At 35.3% G+C, this 19,733-nt stretch overlaps 1 protein-coding gene across 8 annotated transcripts in view; it reads left to right on the plus strand.

Annotated features, from left to right (window-relative positions):
* Ankib1 (ankyrin repeat and IBR domain containing 1) overlaps positions 1–19,733 on the plus strand; it is a 131,683-nt gene that overhangs the window by 42,948 nt on the left and 69,002 nt on the right. For 6 of the 8 annotated variants that reach the window (XM_069996473.1, XM_069996476.1, XM_069996471.1 and 3 more), the window contains one exon: positions 15,108–15,385. In XM_069996473.1, the coding sequence (XP_069852574.1) occupies positions 15,198–15,385 (188 nt within the window). In that variant the 5' untranslated portion in view covers positions 15,108–15,197. Of the gene's footprint in view, positions 1–13,255; positions 13,394–15,107; positions 15,386–19,733 lie in introns of all 8 variants that reach the window. The other 2 variants (XM_069996472.1, XM_069996474.1) reach the window with 1 other exon arrangement.

Here is a 19,733-nt window from a genome sequence, read left to right on the forward strand (position 1 = left end):
TACTAATGCCTCAGTATGAGGCATTTTACTAATATTGTGGATTCTTCATTATAAAATTATATCAAGTGAGTGCTAGAATCAATAATTGAGCCTAAAAGATCTTTGCATTTTCAGGTGTTCTGCATTGTCTACCAGCAGTTATTTCCCCTGTTTTTTTTATTATATGTTGCTTGTAACATACCTTAGAACCCTTGTGAATTAAAAGTTTATCTGATGATTCCTTGAGGAAGTGGAACCCTATGTCTAAGCCAGAGGTTCTTCAACAAGTTTAGCATGTATCAAAATCAAGGGGTTATTCATACTCACATGGGTAGGCCTCACCTCCAGAGTTTTTAATTCTGTATGTCTAAGTGGAGCTTAAGAGTTTTCATTCCTAAGCAGTTCTTGGGAACTTGGTATTGCTGTCATCTATTGTATGAAATTAATTTCTTCTCCCATGCCTCTAGAATGATTAATTGTATACAACCACTAGAATTTAAAAATAGCTCAAATTCCCTTTTCTGTGTTTTGTGCTTTAGATGAAGAACTCTGATGGAGAAAACCTGAAACGGTTGGTTTTTGTTTTTAGTGTTTTTAAATGTGTATTAAAAAAAATTTGCTTACATTAGTTATACTGAGGGGGTTGGATTTCATTGTTACATTTCCACACATGTTTATAATATATTCTGATCAGTCACATTCTTCTTTACTACATGTGGGTGGGAGAGCTTTAAAAAATGGATAAAATTAACTAAAACTCACAAGAGAAGGTTGAAAACAAAGTTGTATTTGTAACCAGAGTTTTAGACTAGAGGATCAGCTCTAGGGGAGAAGGTGTCCTAAAATATTGTTTGGTCATCACAGACAATGGAAAAATAATGGTAGAAAGGATTTTAGTCAACATGGCATATTGGGAAGATGGACATCAAACATTCTGGCCTGTCTTCTGGGTACTAACATCTACTCTTGATTGAAATAGAGAAAATATTGGGGCAGATGGCAAGAGGTAAGCAGTTGTAATCAGACTATGTTCTGGTTAATTATTATCTCAGTCCTGGTTCTTCAGGATGATACCAGAGAAACTATTGTTTGAAAGGAAAATCCATTTCCCATGAGATGATTGTGCTTTCCATCATGAGGAATTAGCTTTCTTTCACTTCAGCTTCAGTCTTCTGAAGCTTCTTTTGTCTGCTTTATCTAATAGATCCCTAATAAAGTTAAATTTCTTCAAAGAACATAATTCAGCTATTTATTGAATTTTTTCTTTATAGTGTTTGTGTTAATGTAATGCAGTTTACCATTATTTTAGAAGTTTTGTTTGCATAAAGGTTGGTGACCACTTGTTAAAAAGGGTATCACTCTTGTTTCGCATCTTCCTCATATAGTAAGAAACCTGATATTTTGTTGAGACTCACCTCTATTCTTTGTCTGAAGTCTGAACCAATTGAAAGTAGGAAGCATTTCAGTTATTAATAATAATAATAATAATAATAATAATAATAATAATAATAATATTTTGTAGAGCTGAGGACCAGAATCAAGGCTTTGCACTTGCCAGGCAAGTGTTATTGAACTAAATATCCCTTCCTCTTCCTCCTCCCACCCAGTTTTTTTTTTTTTGTTTGTTTGTTTAGATCTGGTAATATTTCTGGGCTATATTGAAACAGTATGCTTTTTGCTAATGAAAGAACACATAAGGAGCATGGAAGAAGTGCTACCATCAACTCTAGTTTCATACTGTTTTTAGAGTCATATAAAAAGCTGCTAGAATGCCAAAGTATGATGAATTGGGACCTAGCTGATAGTTTTTTTTTTCAATTTTTATTTTTTGCAAGTTATGGGGCCTGAACACTGGGCCTGGACAGCTGTCCCTCAGCTCTTCAGCTCAAGGCTAGCACTCTACCACTTGAGCCACAGCACCACTTCTGGCTTTTTCTGTTTATGTGGTGCTGAGGAATCAAACCCAGGGCCTCATGCATGCAAGACAAGCACTCTACCACTGACTGAGCCACCTTCCCAGCCCCCCGATAGTTTTTATTATATTCAGCAAAAGATGAATAGGTTAATAATGTAGATATAGGTTACGTATTTCTATTTTCAGTTGTGCCATTCCTTATGGATATAATAAACATACCTCCAAGAAATTCCAAGACAAATACTATTCAAATATATTTGGATTTTGTATTTTTCTTCTTGCATGTCTTAATTTTAGATTTAAAAATTTACATTTATCTATGGGAAATATAATGAATTATAAAACCATATCAAGTTTACTATTTGCTTGGATAAGTAAAATATTCTTTCAGACAATGGACATGTAAATTTAAAAAATATATTTTCTATTTCTTTGTCTTCTTATTGTCTACTGCTATTTTGGGGGGAGAGGGCTTGAACTCAGGCCTGGGTACTTCCCTGAGCTCTTTTGCTCATATTTAGTGCTCTACCACTTTGAGCCACAGTGTCACTTCTGGTTTTCAGGTTGTTAATTGGAAATGAGTCTTACAGGGACTTTTCAGCCTGGGCATCTTCAAACTGTATTCCTTAGATCTTAGCCTTCTGAGTATCTAGGATTACAGGTGTGAGCCACCTGTATGTCTGTGTGTGTGTGTGTGTGTGTGTGTGTGTGTGTGTGTGTGTGTGTGCGTGTGCGTGCACGTGTGCATGTATGCATGCGCATGTGTGCTGATCCTGAGGCTTGAACGCAGGGCCTAGCCACTGTCCCTGAGCTTTTCTACTCTACTATTTGAGCCATAGCTTCAGTTTTGGCTTTTTGGCAGTTAATAGGGATAGAGTCTCATGCACTTTGCTTGGCCCAGCTGGCCTAGCTGGCTTCTAAGGTCCTCAGATTTCAGGCTCCTGACTAGCTAGGATGACAGACATGAGCCACCTGTGTCTGGCTAGTTCTGCATTTGCAAATAGCACACTTCCACAAACTAGTTTTTCTAAGATGGAGAGGGAAAGCATTGTGGCAGATTTGTACACACATATATGCATAAATATTTATATCTTCTAAGTCTGTAAATGGTATCTTATTTTTTGAGCTTGATTTCATTTTACTTTGTGGCAGAGTACTATTTCATAGTGTATATATAATATATATTAAACATAATATGCTTATATTTACATATATGTATATATTTTTTATCCATTTATTTTTGGGCAACTCCATTGATTCCATCATTTGGCTATTGTGAATAGTTGCAATAAACATGAATATAAAGGTGTCTTTCTGGTGTATTGATTCACTGTCCATCAGATAGAATGGTATAGTGGGGTCATTAGGGAGATCTGCTCTATAGTCTTCATCTTTTTGAGAAACCTCTGAACTTAATTTCTGTAGAGTCTGTACTAGTTTACATTCTCATCAACAATTTATGAAGGATTCTCTTTCCCCATATCCTTTCCATCATTTGTTGTTGTTTTCTAGACAGTTGCCACTTTGACTAAAGTGTGGTTTTGATTAACTGTTCTCTTACATCTAAGGATGTTGAACTATTTTTCTTTTTGTGCCAGTACTGGGGCTTGAACTCAGTGCCTGGGCACTGTCCCTTAGCTTTTCCACTCAAGACTGGCACTCTACCACCTGACCCACACCTCTTCTTGGCCTTTTTTTTCTTGGTGGTTAATTGGAGATAAGAGTCTCACAGACTTTCCTGCCTGGGCTGACTTCCAATCCTGGTCCTCTGCTCCCAGCTCCCAAGTAGCTGGGATTAATAACGAGTATCACGGACACTTGGATGAACATTTCCTGTATCTATTAGTCATTTGTATTTTTTATAGAACAGCCTTTTCGTTTTTCTTGACCATTTACTCATTGGATTCAGTCAGTATTCTGATTGTGTATTCCATTGTATTCTGGATATTAATACTTTATTTGTTGGGTTGCCAATGAAGATTTTCTTTTGTTCTGTGGGTTGTCTCTTGGTTCTGGTGGTTCTTGCCTTTGCTGTTCTGAAACTCAGTTTGATGTCCCATTTGTCAATTCTTGCTCTCATCCCCTGGCCATCTGGAGGCCTATTAAGGAAAAATTTATCTATGGTTATATCTTCTAGGGTTTTTCCTACATTTTCCTGTAGTAGAATTAAAGTTTCATATCTTACTTTCAGCTTTTTGATACAACTGTAGTCAATTTTTGGTTTAGTTTCAGTTCATTTTTCAGATACAGTGCTTTGCTTAGGTTTTCCTTGAACTGTAATCCTCCTACCTCTGCCTCCCTAGTATCTGGGAACAAAGGCAAATGCCAATACACACTTGGTGGTGTGTGTGTGTGTGTGTGTGTGTGTGCGTGTGCGTGTGCGTGCGCATGTGTATGTGTGTGTGTGAACTCAGGGCCTTGGAGCTGCTGTCCTTGAGCTTTTTGTCTCAAGGCTAGTGCTCTGCCTCATGAGCCACAGCACTTCCAGCATTTATGGTGGTTAATTAGAGCTAAGAATCTAGTGGGCTTTTCTGACAAAATTGCCTTTGAACCTTGATCCTCAGATCTCAGCCTTTTGAGTAGCTAGGATTATAACACCCAGCCACTCCGCAGTTGTTTTAAAAACAGAAAATGTTTGCTGTTGATAGGTATTGTAAGCTTTATCGTTCTCTATTATATGGTATTGGAGGCATAGAAATAGGATAAGGTAAATGAGAGAACATAGTTTTTGAAAAGAAAGGAAATGTTTTTGCAAGATAGGCATTGGTAACATAAATAGAATATATGCCTTTGCTTTGAAAGGGATGTAGTATATTATAACAGGATGAAAAAAACAAGTTTAAAATTGTTTATGAGTATGAGAAAATGAAATAATTCCCTCTGTGTTTCTGTTTTGTTCATGAGATAAGGTTGGGCCCTTAGAACATAGATCAGGAAGGAAGAATGTGTTTATAGGCTTTGGGAATACGTAGTAAACAAACCTTTACTTATGAGTTACACCCAGTCTTCCAGGGGTTGTTATTCTGTTTTTTAATAGGTGGATATCTAGTTGATTCAGCATCGTTTATAGAATGAACTATCCTTTCTCCATTGAATTTTGCCCCACCCCTGGTGTGAGGCCACTACTACTAAACCTAGTTATAATTTGTGCTATAAGGAATTTTTCCAACAAAAAAATGTTACTGTAGAAAAGGTTGTAATATTCTTGGGGTAAATAAAACGTTATTGGACTACAAGGGAGAAAAACATTGGTATTACCTTTATCTGTAAAAGAGTATGATTGTCTTTTTACAAAATTAGTGAATTAAAAGGTATTACTGTTTTAATGAAAGTCTAGTTTTTTAGAATATCTTCCTGTTAAATCCATTTTCTTTGAATAACAACCTTGATGCAATGATTGTGAATATTTTCTTTCAACTTGCATGTCCTCCTTTATCTTACATTAAGTTTTTGTTGAATAAACTTTGTGTAAGGGATTTAAAGTACAAATATCCTTTCTTATAAGAACAGCATATGACAGGGTGTTTGGGTGAGGCATCATTCTAAGGTATAAATTATTCATCACAAGAACATACTTTTGCAGACATAGCAGTGAGCCACAATGTCTTCCAGAATTTAAACACAATGACCATTAGAAATTGTATCTTTCATCACATAGTTGAAAATACTATGTTACACTTATAGGATAGGTCACTATCTTCTGGAATCTTTTTGCAATAGCATATTTTATCCTGTTTCTTAGCTTGAAAGAGGGACAGGATTGAGGGACAAGAGGATAAAATCCCTAGATTTTATTCTAACAGTTTCCTTAAGTGAAGGACAGTAGTTACTTAGTAGTAGAATAATAAGCTATTGTCAAATAAGCCTATGATTCTGAAATGATTTTTCACTTAAATGAGAAAAATGAAACAGCTTTCTCTTTAGGGGGATGCATTTAATAATCAAACTGCCTCACTAATGTTTATGTACAAGGAGAAAGGTAAAAGAAGTAGAATCAAGTTATGTGTCCTTTCCTGTAAATTGCTGAACAGAAGTCAAGAGTAGACACCCCTGAAAGGGATGTCTACAGTATATCTGGAGTAGGTAGAAGAGTCGTATTTCTTTTGATGTACTGTTCTGTATCTTGCAGCCTTTGGCAAGAATCATAAGTTACAAATGTAATTATCCACTGCACCATAAATACATTGTTGAACAGCAGTCTAATTTCAGATTGTCCCATCGGAGCCTTTTCCTACATTTGAGTGTGACCCAGACAATCCAGCCAGAATCTTTTTTTTTGTTTGTTTGTAGTTTAAGGCCCACTGATGAATATCTCAAATCTGTAACCATCCCAGAGCCTAAGTTCAGTTTGAGCCTGATCTTCTTTTCAGATCAGCATAGTTCATGAACTATGGCTAAAATGACCCACATCAGACAGTACCAGGTTTTAGCTTAGAGTTAGATCTTGGCAATTATGACTGGTAAATTCACAATTCTGAGAATGCTAGTGGCTAGTCTTTTGCAGCAGCAAGCCAAGACTGCAAGGCCAGGCTGTTGTATTCCAAGTTGAAATGACGAGCAAGGCTTTCTTAAGCTCTAGAGTCCAAATTGATCCACAAAAGTCATCCTTTAAGGGTTAAACATTTGCTTTTATAAGAGTCCACTATCAACTAAAAACTGGTTTTAAAACTCCAAAAGTATATCTCTATCTGGAGTTGTCTTTCATGTTACTCATTTTCTGCAGAGGCTCCAATGGGCAAAAATGATCAGGTACAGAAACTTAACTCTTTCTAATATTCAAAGGGTTCAAATTTCATTTATGGCTCATCAACAAAACAAGAAAAACAAGCTTTGTCCATCTATCACATCACAGTTTTATCAGTTATTATCATGCATCTATATACAGTGGTCACAAAATACAAAACAATTTTGTAAAATTTTCTTCTGTTTGCAAATTTATTGAGATCCTTAGCAGTAAAATTTGCATTTAAAGGTTAGTGTTACAGTTGTGAGGATGAAAAATAAAGTTAGAGCTTAGTGTAAATAATAGCTAGAATGCACAGGTATGGAGTTAGTACAGCAGTATCTGGGCTGTTCTCCTTTTTTCTAAGCATTTATTTTAGCACTGGAAGTTGATTTAACTTTTTTTTTCTCTTTTTTGGAGGAAGAAAAATGTAAACTTCTAACATATTTGGCCCACCCAAAGCTCATCTTTGAGAAGAAGTGGATCCCATATCCTCATTTTTATAGGAAAGAACATTCAAAACATCACCCAGATGTGCTTTTCCCTTTCTTCAGCCAATTTAGTCAAGGATTAGCAGGCTAGCTTGTTGGTGTCACATCATTTTCAAATTTTGTGGTCAACATTTTCCTTTCAAAATAGAAGGTAGCTCACTTAATGTTCATTTTGTAAATAATCCCATAGCTTCCTAAATACCAAAGATTCATTATACTGTATCCCTTCATCCTTTTATCGCCTCACAATGCTTCCACCATATTTTAGTGGAATGGCCTGGTGTATCCACTTCTGCCACCACTGTGTTTGGTAGTCTTTATGGCTATCCCAAGTTTAGTGATTCTCTTAAGGAATCACAGAGCTTAGTAAATAGTACACATAGCTAAAGTATATTATGGCAAAAAGATTCACAGCAAAATTAGCAGAGATATTAGGCTCATGGAATGAGACCCACAGGAAAGCCACCATAAGCATCTAAGAACCTCCTCCCTTTGGAGTCACATAAGATGTGCTTGATTCTTCCAGCATTGAATTGTGGCAACACAATGTTGTCTACCAAGGAAGCTCATTAGAGACTCAGAACCCAAGGTTTTTATTGGAGTTTAGTCATGTAGCTACCTTCTGTCAAACATGTACCAAAATTCCAGATTGCCAGGAAGAAAAAAATTATGTTTAGCATTTACTACATTATTTTTACAGTTAGGAATACTGAACTATTCTGGTCAAAGAATGGTAGGAACCCTTCTGAAGTCTAGCTTTCTAGACACCAGCAGTGAACCTTACAAGCAAACCTAAGAATAGCTCTCTCTAGCCTGCTGTGTTAACTCTTTGCCCTACATTATAATAGTGTGTCCTCTGAAATTATGATACTAAATAAATACTTTAACTTATTTTGTTTGTGCTTAGGAGTACAATATACAGGGTCCTGGAAATGGAAAGACCCTCACTTATACTTTGACATACTGTAACATTTCTTGATTTTCCTCATATTAATAAGCTTAAGAACAAACACCTTATAGTGGAGGATGTAGCCAAACTAGAAAGACGCATTGACTTTGAAACAGTGAATCGTAAACTGACACTGGTGGCTCACGCCTGTAATCCTAGTTACTCAAGAGGCTGAGATGTGAGGATCATGGTTCTAAGCCAGCCTACAGGAAAGTCTATGAGATGCTTATCTCTAGTTAACCAGCAAAAAATCACAAGTGGAAATGTGGCTCTAGTTGTAGAGCCCCAGACTTGATAGGCTGGCTTCCAACTGCAATCCTCAGATCTTAGCCTATTGAGTAGCTAAGATCACAGGTGTGAGCTACCAGTGCCCAAAAGTAAGTACTTCTAATTTAACATTTTCACTTACATTTTTTAAATGTAAGAACAGAAAATTATGCAAGCAAACAATGTTGAATACTCAGAGATGCCAGAGTTGCTGGAATTAAGAAACTATTCACTAACAGAATCATAGCCTTAGAGCTATGAAATGCTTGTCAGTTACTGTATGGAATTCTGCATACAAAGTTTGAAAAATAGTTGGCAGAGTATTTAAAACATACCATATTAACATTTTGAGTAGTTGAAAAGTTAAATATACATGAGAGCTGAAGAGTCCTAAGAAAAATTTTACCTTTCTGGGCTGGGAAGGTGGCTCAGTGGTAGAGCGCTTGCCTTGCATGCGTGAGGCCCTGGCTTCGGTTCCTTAGCACCACATAAGCAAAAAGAAAAAAAGCCGGAAGTGGCGCTGTGGATCAAGTGGTAGAGCGCTAGCCTTGAGTTGAAGAGCTGAGGGACAGCGCCCAGGCCAAGAGTTCAGGCCCCACAACTGGACCCGCACCCCCCTCCCCCAAAAAAAAAAGAAAAAAAAAGAAAAATTTTACCTTTCTGAAAGTTTTACTTATATGAAGTTCTGTGATCATGAAAGGCAAATTTATGTTTCAATAGGAAATTGAAAAGAATGACAGTTCATACTATAGGTATATCTTGTTTTTATACCGCTTCTCACTTAGGAAATTCTTGCTATTTTCAGTGTTCATTTGTCAGTTGGCAAAAAGCAGCAGTCAGCTGCTGCCTTTTACAGCTATTTTCATTTCTTCCTTTTCTAATTGCAACATTCTTTACACATTTTGAAAGCTATGTAAATCTAGAAGATATCCAAAAAGAGTCAGAGCCTGGTGGATTACCCCTTTTCTTTCTTAGGAAGGCAGGTAACGTTAATTAACTTTTTATTACTACCATGGTAGTACAGTAACACTCTGGTGTTTATGTATCTCTTCAGTTTTGAATGTTGCCAGATTTTAAGATACTATATTAACAGGGAAGCAAGTTTTAATTCTGTTATGTATTTTACAGGGGAGTTGCTATGTGTTAAAAAGGAATTTTCTCAGCTCAAGTAATTCTAGCAATACCCTAATACTCAGAAGTTTTTCTGTAAATTACGGTTATTCATGAACAATTTTGAGGAAGCTAATAGTGAAAGTATATTTTACTCCAATCTAATAGGCAGTTTGGCTAACTAAATCCCAAGTTTCTTTAGACAGACTTCATTATTAGCAGCATTTCAATTCAGACTTACATTGTGTCAAGTATTAAAAATAATTTAGGGAAGATTTAAAGGAAGAAGTGTAGGACAATGTATGTAGTTTATATGCACATTGAACCATTTTATGGGAGAGACCTCAAGTTTATCAGTGGATTTTGGTATCCACAAAAGATACCATCTTACAAAGAAACCAGATATATTTTAGTTTTTACCGATTTTCATCATTAGCTTTTTTGGGAGGTTTGAACTTAATGATTGTAAGGCATTTATTCTACCACTTGAAACACATTTCTGTCCTCTTTGGTGATTCTGTCCTCTAGTGATTTTTGAGATAAAGTTTCACTTTTATACAGGCTGGGTTGGATCTGGCCTCCTATGTACACTTCTCACTGTATCTGAGGTGACAGGAGCACCACCACACCCAGCTTTCCGTTATTGTCTTTCATTTTCCATTTCAGGCTAAATTAGTATCCCACATGGCTTTGTCAAGTCTTCTTACTCTCCACTAATCTGTGAACAGCTATACAGACTTTTTTCGACTTTCATAGTCTTAACACTTTTGAAGTTACTATTTCTGAGTACTAATATTTCTCAGGTAGATGTTATACATTTGTTTCCATGAGAAAACCTCAGAACTTAACTTCCTTTTGTAGTACATCAAATTAGGATGTATGTTGTCAGTATGTTTCATGAGGTTTTAGTCATGATCACTTCAGATTAAGAAGGCATCTACAATGTTTCTTCATTGTACAGTTACTGTAACATTATATAAATACTGAATATTTTGAGCAAAAGGATTCAAGTCACCAAAAATAACAAAAATTTTCTCAAATTTCTCACCAGGTATTTAATATCCATCTAGCTAGGTTAGTAAGGCAACATAAAGGGAAGAAAGACAACTGGCTCAATTTATAGATGATGGGAATCTATTTTAAATAATTCTCATAACTTTGTTTTTTTAAGCTCCTAGAACTAATAAGTGAATTCAGCAGGTTTATAGAATTCAAGGGCAATATATAATTTCAGTTGTATTTTTATATACTAGAAATGAGTACATAGAATTTCATTTTTAGCAGCACCTCCAAAGGAAATATGTATGAACCCAATATTTGATATAATACACACACACACACACACACACACACACACACACATATATACATATATAATGTGGAATTATAAGTCCATATTGCATGGAGAAATATTACTTGAAGGTTTTTGTTTGGCATTACTGTGGTTTAAATCAGACCCCTCACTGAGCAACACCACCAACTTTCACTTTTTCTTCTTCTTTTTTTTTTGTCTGTCGTGGGGCTTGAACATGGGCCTGGACACTGTCTCTGAGCCCTTCAGCTCAAGGCAAGTACTCTACCAGTTGAGCCACAGGGCCACTTCCGGTTTTCTGGTGGTTAATTGGAGATGAGTCTCAAGGCCTTACCTGCCCGGGCTGGCTTTGAACCAGGATCCTCAGATTTCAGCCTCCTGAGTAGCTAGGATTACAGGTATGAGCCAACAGTACCAGGCCATCAGCTCTTTTTATGTACTAGTTATTTTTGAGATAGGATCCCACTTCCTGTGCACATGACTTTCCATAAAGCTAGGATGACTGACACATACCACTCTAGCCACCTAATGCTGTTTGAGGGGTCTCATAAACATCTTTTGCCTGAGATGATCTGAACTACAATCTTCCCTGTATCACCCTCTCAGGTAGTTAAGATTACAGATCTGAGCATTGGCACCTAGCTACGTACGGGTTTTGATTCACAGTGAATGATTACTTCAGGCAGTAATAGCTGTGTCTGAAAAAGTAAAAGGATACATCAGGAAATTTTCTAGGCAAGACTTCTGAATATAATTCTGTGGAGAATGGTACTTGGAATTTTAAATGATGTGTTTTCTGCTTACTTTTCAAATTTTAAAAATAAAAAAGACTTGAAGAAAACTGAAAACCATCAAAATGTCTTCAGGTACTACTATGCTTTTCTACATGAATAACCAGTATTGTATGTACATTTGGCATATTACTGATTATTTTTTAAAAAACGTCTTGTTCCTTTAAGTTCCCCTGCCATGATGCCATTGATTTCTTAGACCTTCCTTCCTTCCTCCCTCCTCCCCACCCCCTGTTTTTTTTTTTTTTTCTTACATTTGGGTACAGTTTTTCTCATGGAACATTTTTCTGAAGTAACACTAAAATAAATCAAAGACAGTGTTATTAGTTAATCTTATCTTTAGCTTTGAAAATTCAAGCTGAATTCTATCAGAGAAGATAAGACCAAAATAGTTGAAACTTTCCAAATACTTAGAAAAGACTCTTTAGAACCTGTGCTCTTTATGTTTGGATAGTTAAAACTATATAGCAGAGTGAATGGAGTGCTTATCACCAGAAATAAATACAACAGAATGTAGTGGTACATGCGTATAATTCTATCACTCAGGAGGCAAAGACAGAAGGATTACTAGTTCCAGACCAGCCCAGGCAACATAACAAGACCATATCTCCAAACAAAAAAATAATACTCTATTCTGTCTCAACTACTAAAAAATTGGACAGGGTTCTGTTTACTTTTCATCCCAGCACACCCTAAAAAAACATGCAGCAGTACAACCAAACAAATTATTTCATGGAGAATAATCACATCACTCATACATTTTGTGAAAACAAAAAAATATTTATGATATTTATGGATGATTACAGAATTGTCTGTCATATATTGTGATAAATGTAGAGCATGGGAAGGATTGATTTGCTCTTCTGATTTGAGATGATACAATAAAGTAGAAATACTATCAGCTAATAGTTTCTGCACCTCTCCAAAAACTTAAATAAAAATTTAAGGTATGTATTGTTATAGTATGTTCCAATTAGTGCATGTATACTTATAGTATATTATAAACAGGGTTCTTATTTATACAGTGTTAGTAAACTTTGGTTCTTTTTCTTTATTCACAGTTTCAAGAAATTTTACTATGTACATATATATATCTGTATATTAAAATTTTAAAAATCAGTATCAGTCAACATATAAAAGATCTAATGGGAGGCATCACTAAGTATATTTGTGGACCAGAAAATGTGTCCTAGACAGTAGATAATGTCCTAGACATGAAAGATGCCTTGCCCTCCATTTAGCTAAAAGTATCTGGGAACTTTTATACTGTGATATCTAAATAATGAAATCACCCAAGGAATTTAAATGCTCATACATAGGTGCCACCTTCAACACTCCTATGGTCAAGTTATAGCTTTGTCAATAGGACACTTGTAAATTGTCCACTTATAGATGTACAGCCACTATTGAGAGCCAGTATTTTATAGATAACCTAAATAATCCATTTGTTTTTTTGTTCTTTAAATTGTATTTTGTTAAAATTGTCAGTAAAGATCACATTGTGCAGCATGCATATATTTTTTTGAGTTTTTTTTTGTTGTTGTTGTTTCTTGTTTTTTGGGGGTAGGTTGTAGGGCTTGAACTCAGGGCTGAGGCACTGTTCCTTCACCTCATTGTGCTCAACACTAGCATTCTACCACTTGAGCCACAGTGCCACTTCTGGTTTTTGAGCAGTTAATTGGAGATAAAAGGTTCACAGAGACTTGTTTTCTGCCTAGGCTGGCTCAAACTGGGACCCTCAAATCTCAGCCTCCTGAGTAACTAGGATTTCAGGCATTGAACTACCAGACACCTGGCTTTTTACAAATGTTTTAAAAGATATGTTGTACTATCCACCCTGCCACTGAATTAATTGGGTACGTGATAGATTTTTATATTCTCTGCTTTAAAATTTTCTTCCTATATTCTATCTTCTATGTTGTCCCAACACTTTTCTAAAACATGAAAGAATTATGTCCCTGCTTAGCATAAAACCTTTAATTATTTGTCTTTTCTTCAGAGTAAATTATAAATTTCTTATCTGACACAACCTATTTTCAGTTTTATCTTCTGTTCATTCAACACTTGAGAACCTGAATTCCATTCTGGCCGGTTCCCCCACAGGGCTTGTGTTCATTCATTCATTCATTCACTTATACCTATGTTGTTTTTGTTGTTTCTGTTGTTAATTTTGATTATTGTGCTAGCTTCCCATTGCTGTGACAAAATATCTGAGATAACCAATTTATAAAGAGGAAAGATTTATTTTGGCTCAGGCTGTTTTCAGAGGTTCCAGTTGATAGTCACTGGATTATAAAGCTTTGGCCTGCGGTAGCACAGTACATATGGCAGAAACATGTAACAGAGCTGACCAGTTCACCTTAAGATTAGAAAGACAAAAAGGAATGAAGAAGAGACTGTGTCCCAATATCCTCTGCAAGGTTAAGCCCTCAGTGATCTAACTTCCTCGGAGTAGTGCCAAATGATGGAGTCTAAACCTTTAACAAAGGTTTATGAGAGAGATTCAAACAGTAACAATCATAATTCAACAAGAGATTCAGGTATAGAACAACACTAGTACTTATTGAAAAATTATTAACCAACGACTTTTCTAGATTCTTTATAAAATGTTGCTCTTGTAATCCTTGTCATAATACATATGGAGTCATTTTTCTTGCTGTGTAGATGGGAACTTGAGGTTTTAGAGATCAACTAACTTATTTAAAATTATACTTTAGTGTAGGCAAATATGGTATTTTAAACTTCAAGTCTGATGTTTGTTTCTGCAACCTTCCTCACATTGTTTCAATATTATATCTCCATACAATCTTTACTATAGTCTATTCTCAAACATAGTATACATAAACTTTTGATATTTTCAGCCTAGTTTTGAGTTCTTTATAAGAGAGAGAAATAAATTTATTGGCTTTAAAAGGTGGTATGGGATTCATGAGGGGGAAGAATTCAATATTAAAAGGTAGGGTAATCAGATATATCTCCTGTGTCCTGTATATAGTCATTTTAATTAATTGCTATGTTTTCTTTTCTGTTATCAGATAGTTGTGTTGAACTATGTATTTTCATTTTTAAAGTCTTTTTTTTCTCTGATATTCTTGTAAGTACTGAACATTTCCATCCTTTGTTTACTGGTAGCGTAAGACCTATTTTTCAGTTTTTACTTTGAACAAAACGTCTTAGTATTCCACAAATTGGCAGAGTAAGATTTGTACATAATTAACAGAAATTTAAGTGTATTCAACTATAAAAACTTTGTCAAACTGTGATTTTTCTGTCCCTATGAGGAAGAAAATAAAAGAGCTTATATATGTAGATAAGTTTTATAGGGCAAAGTACACAGCCTTTGAAACCTTAATAGTCTCTGTGTGGAAAAATGCTAATGTTCAACAAGAAGTTAATTTGGACAGCATGAAAATTTTGATTTTTTTTTACTACTATAAATTTGATAACATGTAATACTTGTTTCTTATATGTGATTTCCAGATTTTATTAGCGTTTCTAATTGCTTCTTTAGACTATTGCTTTTGTAATTACTGCTTTACAACCTAATTTGAAAAATTTTTCCTTCATTAGAATGTGGAACATGTTCAAGCATTGAATAAGTGGCTGAAGGAGGAAAGAAAAAAGTGCCACTGCCTATCAGAAAAGAAAACAAAACAAAACATGGGAAATACAACCACCAAATTCCGTAAAGCACTGATCAATGGTGATGAAAACCTAGCTTGCCAAATATATGAAAATAATCCTCAGTTAAAAGAATCTCTTGATCCAAATACATCTTATGGGGAACCTTATCAACACAACACTCCATTACACTATGCTGCTCGACATGGAATGAATAGAATATTAGGGTGAGTATTTCTGTAAACCAATAGAGAAACAGTAGGAGGGAGAAATAATTGTGATCTTTGAAAACAGATACAAATACTGAAATTTAATATGCCTATATTATTTGGTATAATTTTTTTGGTATGACTTTAGTACACTTTTCTTCATTATACCTAAATTAGATAAAAACTTGTAATAGCAAAATTGGTTCACATGTTGTTGCTATGAACTTACTTTGGAAAGTTTTTTTGTTTTGTTTGCCAGTCCTGGGGCTTGAGCTCAGGGCGTAGGCACTGTCCCTAAGCTTCTTTTGCTCAAGGCTAGCACTCTACCACTTGGGCCACATTGCCAGACCCTGTTGTGAACTTACTTTGGTCATTCCATGTTTGTTAGAATATATAGTATTTAATTTACTATGCATAATATTGTCTTAGTGTACGTTTCAGTTCTTAGAAATACTTAACTAATTATCAAAAAATTGTAGTAAGTGATACCAAAGGCAAAGTTTTAAGTTCTCTCTGACTTGGTATTTTAGGTTGAAAAAATTTGCCTTTCTACTCGTGGTCAGGTTTGAATTTACTTTCTTGTAATGAATTCTTGAACGTCCTTCTAAAGTTACAACATTTTCTTAAAAGTGAAAATACCAAAAAACTATGGACAGCAAATACTTAAAGGTTTTTATTTAATTATATATTATATTTACTAGTTTATAAAAGGCCTGAATAGAATACATTGTAACTTTTTTTTGAAGTAGATCATGTAGCAGTGGAAGTCTGATGCTAGAAGAGAAAGAAAATATAAACATTTCTTGGATTTTACTATGCAATATAATTCTTGAACCGCTAGTCAAAGCTCTTTAGAACTTTGAAAGCAAATAGCTTTCAAACTGTTAAATATTTCTTCTGTGTTCACAAATTATTCAAGTTAAGCTGTTCTTTTTCTTATCTCCAGAATATAGCATGGATGTTCTGTTCGCCTTGTCCACGCTGCTGTCTGCCAGCCTCCCCCACGCTCTCATCTTTCTCTTATTATCTACTTTCTTGTTATCTTCTTTCAAGGTCCTGTGTATGCTACATGTATCATCTTAGATGGTTACAACTCACAGTAACTTTATTAAGAAAATAACTTACAAGCTTCTTTTTATTAGTACAACTTGTGTTTTACAATTTTGTGCATTTTCTCTCTGCTTACCCCTATTAGGGCTTTTTTTTAAGTACCTTTTTTGTACTTCTAGCATCTAGCATAGTGTATAGTGTCTTATACAGAGTATATAGCAGTTTTATAAAACCATTAGACAAGGATTTATGTGTGTGAAAAAATTACCTAAGTAATTTAGGTCATCCAGACCTGACTTTTTCAAGTATATTTTGGAATTTGTTACCTCACTTTTAATTTATTTTTTTAACTTCTGTACAAAATACATTTTAAATTTAGCTCATTTGAAATTGGTACTTTTACATACCAAACGGTCCTTCCTATATTAATGATACTAAGATATTATGCTAATGTACTATCTATTGAGTATACTATTTTCTTTTATTAAATTTTTATTTTATTGTAAAGGTGATGTACAGAAGGGTTACAATTACATAAGTGATAAACACATTTCTTTTCAGAAGTGGTACCTCCTTTGTTTTCTCCCACTTTCCTCTCCCCCAAATTGTAAAATGTCTAGAGAGTATCTCTGTTGCATTGGTTCACCCTTTGTACCACTCTTTCTATGATTACCCTTCCCTTCCCCAAATCAGATAAACTTACATAAAAGACAAAAGTACCAAAATCAGAAATGGTGACCGGGGGAATAAACCAGAGGAAAAAAAAAAAGAAAGAAAACTGTGCAAACTGTACAAGAGTGTACTATTTTCTAGGTTTTGTTGATAATGTTTTGCATGTATCATCTCCCAGTCTTCACTACAATTCTGTGAGATAGCTTATTACCTGCTTTTTATAAAAAGTGAGAAAGCTGAAGTAAGGTTAAACAACTTGTCAAAGCTTTAATAGCTTGCTAGTGGCAACATTAATTGCCTAGGCAGATGACTGAGCCTCTTGTACACACACTTTAGCTACAGCACCACTTCCGGCTTTTTCTCATTAGTTTATTGGAGATAAGAGTCTCATGGACTTTCCTGCACAGGCTGGCTTCAAACTGTGATCTTCAGGTCTCAGTCTCCTGAGTAGGATTACAGGCGTGAGCCACCAGCGCCCAGCTTGTTATATTCTCTTAGTTACCGGTTTGGATTACTTTTATTATTTGATTATATACTTTAATATTAGTTGAGTACTTTTTAAAAACAATAACCTATAGTCATCAAATGTTTTCTTTTTTCTTACTTGTTTGAAAAACACTGGCTCAGAATTTTATTTTTTTTCTTTTTTTTTTATGAGGCTAGAGTTTGAACTTAAGGCCTCAAGCTTGCTAGGCAACTCTGTTACTGAACCATGCCTCTAACCCTCATAATTTGTACATATGTATGTGTGTGCATGTGTGTTAAAATCCTAAGATTTTATAAGATTTTAATAGTAGGCCTATGCATATATCAACACAGTAGATCAGTTTACCTTTAAAATACCTCCACTTTATGGTTTAGCATCTTGCTCATAGTTTCTTTATTAAAGCAGTTAACATACTACTTTAGAATCAGACATTCTTTTGCTGCTTTCTTTTCCTAATAATAAACAATTTTGCCTTCTTTGATTTATGAATTACTTTGTTTTGCGAATTTTTTAATGTAATGCATATTCACAAATGAAAAAAAAATTTAACCGTTTTATTGGGATATAATTGTACATATTAAGATGTGTATGTGATACTAAGCTATAGAAGTGTTGGTTACCACAGTCAGATTAACTAGCATATCCATTATGTCACATGTTACCATTTGGGGGGGGGGCGTGTTAAGAATATTCAACATCAGTTGTTAAAGTAAATTTCAAATATATAGGCCATAATTACTAAATCTAATCACATGCTATTTATTGGCTCTCTATAACTAAGTAATTTTGTAACTGAAACTTATTTCATTTATCCTTAAATACTACTTGAGTCCCTATTTCTGTGAGTCTAGGTTTTCTTGTCTTTTTTCTTTTTTTCCTTTTTTTTTTCTTTTGGTAATGGTATTGGGGCTTGAACTCAGGGCTTCACACTCCCCCAGCTTTTATTGCTCACAGCTGGCACTCTACTACTTGAACTGTGTCTCCAGACTATCTTTTTTGCTGGCTAATTGGAGGTAGAGTCTCAAGGACTTTTTGTCCTTGGCTTTGAACCTTGATCCTCATAGCTAGGTCTCCTGAATAGCTAGGATTATAAACAAGCCACATGCACCCAACAAATTGAGCTTTTTTGTATTCTGCATACAAGTAGGATCCGGTAATATTTGTTTTTCTGTGTCTTGTTTTGTTTCTCTTAGTAAATTGTCCTCCAGTTTCCCTCTAGTTTCAGCTGTGCTGTAACAGATTGCAGGGTTTCATTCTTTGTTGTTGTTGTTGGTACTTATCTCATTGGTACTGTGGTCTGAATTAAGACCCTCATGTTTGCTAGGCTTAACTTGAGCCACACCTCTGGCCCTGCTTACTGGTTCATTGGAGATGGAGTCTAGTGAACTTTTCTGTCTAGGCTTTCCTTTCAAATGAAGATCCTCCAGATCTCAACAGACATGATCCATTGGCACCTGGGTAGAATTTTAGTCTTTTTAAGAATTGAATAGTATTTCATTGTATTATGTGTATACCACATTTTCCTTATTCATTCCTTCATGAATAATTAGTTGGTTTGTGGGTATTGTAATAATACGTCAAACATGGGAATGTAGTTACCTTTCTGAGACAGTTATTTTATTTCACTTGAATATATGCTAGAAGTGGGATTTCTGGGTCCTATAATTCTTTTTTATTTTTTAGAGAAACTTCCATACTATTTTTCATAATGACTGCACTATTACATAACTACCAGCAATGTGTGTATCTCTCTCTCTCTCTCTCTCTCTCTCTCTCTCTCTCTCTCTCTCTCTCTCTCTCTCTCTCTCTTTTTTTGTCGGTCATGAGGCTTGAACTCTGGGCCTGAACGCTGTCCCTCAGCTCTTCAGCTCAAGGCTAGTGCTCTACCACTTGAGCCACAGCGCCACTTCTGGTTTTCTGGTGGTTTATTGGAGATCAGACTTTCATGGCCTTTCCTGTCTGGGCTGGCTTTGAACCATGATCCTCAGAACTCAGCCTCCTGAGTAGCTAGGATTACAGACATGAGCCACCAGTGCCCAGCTTGTGTATCTCTTTTCTATATCCTTTGCCAACACCTACCTTTTGACTTTTTGATAACAACTATACTAGCAAGTGTGATTCCTAATTGTGATTTTTATTTGCATTTCTATGTGATAT

Source organism: Dipodomys merriami, unplaced genomic scaffold (genome assembly GCF_024711535.1).
Source record: "Dipodomys merriami isolate MVZ:Mamm:240054 unplaced genomic scaffold, mDipMer1.0.p SCAF_5, whole genome shotgun sequence".
Taxonomy (NCBI): domain Eukaryota; kingdom Metazoa; phylum Chordata; class Mammalia; order Rodentia; family Heteromyidae; genus Dipodomys; species Dipodomys merriami.